The sequence below is a fragment of the Lipotes vexillifer genome, unplaced genomic scaffold (genome assembly GCF_000442215.2).
Source record: "Lipotes vexillifer unplaced genomic scaffold, Lipotes_vexillifer_v1.1 scaffold627, whole genome shotgun sequence".
Lineage (NCBI taxonomy): Eukaryota > Metazoa > Chordata > Mammalia > Artiodactyla > Lipotidae > Lipotes > Lipotes vexillifer.
In genome coordinates, this window is record NW_006787891.1 from 1,915,536 (window position 1) to 1,921,984 (window position 6,449).

Below are 6,449 nucleotides of genomic sequence, written 5' to 3' on the forward strand. Positions count from 1 at the left end.
CCAGTCCTCGGCCCTCGACCTCCCGGGGTCCTCACCTCGCGGCTCCCTCCTCCGCCGGGATTTCTTAGGAGGGAACGAGGGGGTGTCGGCGAGGGGCGGCGGCGAAAGCCCGGCAGCGGGGATGGGGGTGGGGACGAGGGCTCGGCGAGCTGTTTACTAGAAAGTCCCGGGGTTATGTGTTCGAGCCGCCCCGGCCTAGGCCCGGGTGCATTGTGTTGGCCTGAGCCCCGGGCGCCCGCGGCGGCCCGAGCGAGGTGCGGTGGCCAGGAAGGCGCCGCGCAGCTTTGTGCTCGGGCTGCGCTCCGCGGCCGCCCCCGGGCCGTCCGCGTGCGCGCCGCTCTCGCGCGGGGCTGTTTCTCACTCTCTCCCGGCGCCCCAACCTCGCTCTCCCCCGCCGCCTCCGGTCTCCACGATCGCAGCCTGTCGAGCGAGCAGGCGACCCGGGCTGGGCTGCGGGGGACGAGCGGTGAGAAAAAGTAACCGTTGCCGCCCGATTTCTTCCCTCGAGAGGCAGGAGTTTCTATGCTATTTACATGTAACAGGGTTATCTTTGTAAAGCCTTTGAATTCCGAGGTTTGCGGCCTAGGAGGTAGAGGGGGCATTTTCCTGGAGGTTGGGGAGGGGATTAGAATCTACCAGCAAAGAAAGAAATTAAGGATGCTCCAGTGGGGTAGATTTATTACCACATTCCCCCCAACACACCCCAAATTAAGTGCAAATGCGGGTCATGAAAAATGTGTAATTGACTTGAGATGCTGCAAACACAAACAGGTCATGGTGGAAAAAACAAACAAAACTTTAAGTGCAAGAAAAGATTTCCAAAGAGGGGGCGGAAATCCGTGGCCTCCACACCCCCTTCCAACGCTCGCTGGCTCCCTCCCTTTCTTTCTTTGCCGCTCCTGGGAAGCAGCCCCGCAGCTCCAGGACAGAGAGCAGGGAGGCGGTGGCGGCTCCGGGCGCGGGCTCCGCTCAGAGGGTTCGGGGATGCCAACGCGCCCTGGAGGCTGACGTCGGGGGCGTGGGGCTGTGATGCTCGAGCGAGGATGGTGCGGTGTCAGAGCCATTGCCCGCCGGTGGTCATCAATCAATTCGGGGCTGGGGGAAAGGTAGAGAAAGAAAGGCGCCCAACGGAGCCTGGGGCCGCGAGCGCCAGCGCCAACAGTGCCAGCAGCGGCGGCCTCAGCGGAGGCGACGGCGGTGGCAACGGGGGACTGAGCGAGTAAGGCGAGCTGGTGCTCCAGGAAGGAAGGGGGAGCTGTAGTCCGGACAAGCCGGCCGTGAGCCGGGAGGGCAGGGCGCGCGCGAGTGTGTGTGTGTGTGTGTGTGTGTGTGTGTGTGTGTAGTTGCTGACCACCCCCAACTGCCCACCCTAGATTTAAAACAAACACACCAATCCAAAGTAGAGAATTCCGCGCCCCCCGCCCCACCATATATAGACTCTACGCGTTGCCAGAGGCGCGGGAGAAAAGTCCTGCCCTTTCTTTCCGAAAGAATGTGCCAGCCGGGTGTCCGCAGTGCTGGAGACAAGTTCAGGTGTAAGTGCGTCGGGAGGGAGGGCGCTCTGTGGACAGAAGCACGTGGAACTTTGTGCATCCGTCTAAACACCTTGCTGGAGAAGCCGCCCGGAAGGCTTCTGGGCATCGCTCCGGAATACAGGGATGAGTAACTGGAGATGGGCGTGAAAGAGTAAGGGCGTGAGTTGAGAAAGCAGTCAATCTGTGCTGCAGAGGGAGGAGAAAGCGAAATTTGGCGGAGTCGGAGCAGGCGAGTCCCAAAGTCTGGCCAGGCTGTCGGGCGGTCTTCTTAGGGGTAGTGAATAAAATGAGCATCCTTGTTTAAACGAGGAAATCACGGGCTCCTTTCTCATAGGCTGTGCCGTGCGGTGCTCGGGCTGAGTGGTCATGAGTTGTTGCTTTGAAAACTTTTGGTAAATTGGACTTCTGGTGTCTAGGAGGTGGAGACAGTTATTTAATTCCTCAGCTTTTAATCCCTTCATTGCCAGCAGACTTTAAAAGCGTTTCCCACTAGATTCCTGAAAAAGAACATTCCAAGTTGCACAGCTTAAGGCACAGGATAAGTGACTGCTGTCTAGGAAATGCAAAATGTGCTCACATGATTTCTTTTTAAAGAGAAAATCAGAGTAGCACCAGCATGAATGTTTGGCAGTGTCAATCCCTTTTACATTTTTCTTTAGGATTCCTGGCATTTAGTACTGGGTTCCTTTGTTTTATAGAGCAAATGTATTGAAGTATAAAAATGGAAATTTTAAAAAAGAATACTGGTCTCTGTAAATATTATACATAAAGTAATGTAAGTGTGATGAGGATGAGATGCTCCAAAATCTGATTATTTGGAAGGTTTTACTGACTAAATATGTGAAGCAAGGTGATGCAGATTCTTGGTAGTTTTAGGTGGTATATCATTCTGTCTTCTTTCAAGCTTTTTCTAGATTTCTCAGGTTTGAGGAGGGAGTTTACCAAAAAAAAAAAAAAGGCCTTTCCCATGTATTGGTGTTTCCTATTCTTGGGATATGATCATCTTGTGATGTGAGTGGGGGTGAACATAGCATTTTTAAAAAATAAGCTTTTTCTTGATTTGTCTGTAAAGGTTCCTGTGAAAGTTTTGAAGCTCTCTGCCTCAGTCTGACATTTTCTTCAAAGGACTCCAGATTAAAGAAGATAGACACTGCAGGTGCACTGTTTCGATAAAACATTTGAAAGAGAACATGGTAAAGATGAATTCAAATGAGGTGCCAGCCCCCCATTTAGCCTTTCCGAGTAACAGGAGCCTGTGCTTGCTGAAGGGGCACAGATCTCACCTGACAGAAAAGGCAAAATCCCATGCTGACTTTAGGGTACAGTGGATCATATAGGAGTGCAAACTGATCACCTTCTAAGTTCCATCTTTTCTGGGCTTCAAACGGGAGGGTCTGATGCTAACTACTGTAAGTCATTGCCTAGATATTTACATAACAGGAATGTATCTTTCATTTGTAGGCCATTTTGCTTAGTTTAATTAGCGAGTTTACTCCAGAAACATTTAAACTGTTTCTGGCACCGGGTGCAGAGATTGTCACTGAGAGGTCACAATGGTCTAGACATGAATTTTGCTTCCCTTCTTCTTGATGTTCTGTATTTCACACAATAGACATTGATGGCAGGAACATAAGAATTGCCATGTAATTTTTACACCACTCTCTAATTTATGCAAACACTAAGTTCTTGCAGTCTGAAAATGTGTATTTTTTCCCCTCTGTGCTTTGATGGCTAACATTCTTTTTAATGACAGTCATTTCTATAACAGGAAGATGTTTTCATTTGTTTTTACTTTTCAGCGTGGTGCAATTATGCAGTTTTGCGCTTCGGTCGTGTCTCTCTGTACTTTGTGTCTCAAAAGAGAATTACAGTACTTAGAACAGGACTGCAATTTGAAGCAGGTGTTGTGTTTTACTGTTATGCAAAATAACAGTAAAATATAATTGTGGGGGAAATTAAGGAAACAGCTGCAAACTTGGTATGAAAACTGCTACATTATGATTTGTAAGCAGTTCTTATAGATATCTTACATCAGAGGGGTGGGGAAAGATTTTAATTTGTTAATCCTACTGGCCTGGTTGTCTGTCAACTAGTGCTTAGAGGACTCATACCTCCCATGAAGTCAGGAAGAAGAAAGAGAACCCTAAGTGACACTTGGTTTAAAATGCCAGAGCATGAGGGATTCATTTCTTGGCGGTGCTGTTGTGCATTAGGAATGCAGGCAAGGTGGGTGTTATTTAGCTTGCTTTGCTAATATGAAGAAGGCAGTGATTTGAGTAGAATGCTGCAGAATTTCTTAGCCCAGCTAGCATATGGAGGACTACACAAGCCCTGGGTTGTAAAATAATAAAATAAATGGCCTATGGCAGGCCATCTGCCTTTTGCTTGGTATTTAAGGTGTTTCATGCCAAATTTAAATCTAATCCTATTATTCTAAATATTTTTATTTGAGATAGCAGCTAAGATTCCCAGAGCTTAACGGTGCACATGGTGAAAGTATTCTAATGTGGAGCACTTAAAGTAAGAATGCGGGTTACCTAAGGGTTATCCAGGGAGCATGCTGCCCGCTTGTTTAAAATTTCACTGATCAATTGCAACAGCAACCAAGTAGGGGTGTGCTCTGCTCAGTCTTTGCACACTTGGTATAAAAATAAGCATCCTCATTTCCGAACCCAGTGCAGCAAATAATATATTGACATTTATACAAAGAATCAAAAAGAACAGAAACATTTTTTAAAGTATGAAACCAGCTACTGAGAATTATGCAGCACCAAGCAGGAGTGAAGTGGTAGATTCAATGGCCACCCTCCTTTTCCTCTCCTTCTGGGCTCCAAGAGGGGCGGTAATGAGTGCATCCAAAATGGTGGTCCAAGCCTGGATGTATTTGACTTTCCTCTGAGTAACTGGAGGGTTTAAAGAAATTATATTAACATTTAGCAAGAAGGATTTGCCTTCCGTAAAGTTCTTGGCCAGAGTGGAATCCATATATATATACCAAGATTTGAGTACCTATGTGTTTTGGGAGCCACTGTGAAAGAAAAAATTATATGTGATGTGTGTATATATTATGCGTGTATTACAGTTACAAACAGGTATCTGTTATGAGCACAGCATTTTAAATTTACATTTGGCATTGTGTTTTATGGCTGTGCTAAGCACCGGGATTTCAAATTATTCTGTGACACCAACTTTGTACAGACCAAACATTCCAATTAGCAGGGAAGGTTTAGAAGATTTGCCACTTCGAGCACAAACCATTTATAGTTAGACACCATGGCAACTGTGGATGTGCCCCTTCCGTAATTCACGTTAAGTGCCATAATTATAATTAAAGAGGAAATCTTAGTTTGAACACCATTGAAATGATTTGCTAGCAGCCAGCCTTATCATTTGGAGTGTCATGTCCATTCTGAAGCATATGCTGGGTGGAGAATTGGGAAAGGTTTTATCCATGAGGCAACCACACGGATTAAGATTTTTCCTGAACCAATTTCATGTCTAGGTGTCCCATCTGACATCGCTTAGAACATCCTATTTTTCTTTGTTCTCATTTTTTTCATTTGTTTTTTTCAGAAACACACAGCAGTATTGATGAGTAGACCCTTGGGTTCAGAGATTGGGCTGAAACGCACCATGCCTGCTTCCATCCTTTGCTCCGGAAAGTTGTGAATTGCTCATGCCTATAGGGAGGAAGGATGGCACATGGGATTCCTTCTCAAGGCAAGGTTACCATAACGGTGGATGAGTACAGCTCCAACCCCACCCAGGCATTCACGCACTACAACATCAACCAGAGCAGATTCCAGCCGCCACATGTACATATGTAAGTATCACTCATGAACTTAAAAAATTTAGCCATCAGGAAACTAGAAATAAAATAAGAAATTCACTAATGACTTCTGCCCAGGAGAATAAAAGGTGTATGATTCCCCAAACAGATGGGTATCTATGGTTCCAAGTACAACTCAGAGGAATCCTCCACGTCGGTGTAACACTGAACTTTTTCAGAGTATGTACTTTCAACTACAATTTGGCATGAGATCTTCAGAGCCTCTGAGGGTTGTCCTCATTTTGTGTACAACAGAGAGGTTAAGGTATTTGACTAATGTCACACAGTGAATTTTGGCAGAGTCTCCTGACCCCTAATTCAGTTTGCTTTATGTTATACTGCTTGCCTCCATGATGAAATATCTTTAAAATTTCTGTAGTCCCCCGCCGACACACACACCTCACCCCCACACCCCTTTACATTCAGCTGGGAAACAGGCCTAATTGGGACTAATTGTCCAGCCACTGCTAAATCCATCGTCTTGCCTGTTGCTCGTAGAACGTGTGCTGCATGCTGCAGGACTCAAACAATATGGGGAACAAAGGATTAAGGGACAGTGGAACAGTTGGTTCCAGGAATTGTACTTTCCCTCCCCTCACTCCATAATACTATTTAAGTCATGCCTCAGTTTAAACTGTTTCAGGAGCAAAGTGTGGGAGAAATCCAGAGGCAAAGATTTTGCAGCACCTGGATGCACACCAGCTTTTTTTCCCTTCCTCTGCTGCAGGATGTGCTGGGCTTTCAGCAGAAGGGGCAAAAGGTCACCATCTCCCTTGTTTATTCAAGGCCTGGTGCTCATTCTCTATTAGACTCTTCCAATGTCTAACATGAGTCTTTCATAGTAGGACTAAACCCCTTTGCAGACCATTATATAGTCAAGAGAGAAAAGAGGTTAAGGCTCTGTTGACTGTTTCTGCCATTGCTGGCAAAACTGAACTCGGGACACGTCCAAGTCACAAGCTCTTTTTTAAGTAATTGTTTTATTTGGGCATTTAAAAAAAAACAGTAGGTCTCCCCCCCCACCCAACACGCGCACACACACACACACACACACACACACACACTCTCTCTCTCTCTCTCTCAAC

General features: G+C 46.4%; 1 protein-coding gene across 2 annotated transcripts in view; it reads left to right on the forward strand.

The window, feature by feature from the left end:
• The window catches only part of MPPED2 (metallophosphoesterase domain containing 2), a 177,119-nt gene that overhangs the window by 557 nt on the left and 170,113 nt on the right, over nucleotides 1-6,449 (forward strand). Inside the window, exon 2 of one of the 2 annotated variants that reach the window (XM_007460929.1) lies at nucleotides 5,109-5,358. In XM_007460929.1, coding sequence (XP_007460991.1) covers nucleotides 5,231-5,358 — 128 coding nt within the window. In that variant the 5' untranslated portion in view covers nucleotides 5,109-5,230. Of the gene's footprint in view, nucleotides 1-5,108; nucleotides 5,359-6,449 lie in introns of those variants that run through there. The other variant, XM_007460930.1, reaches the window with a different exon arrangement.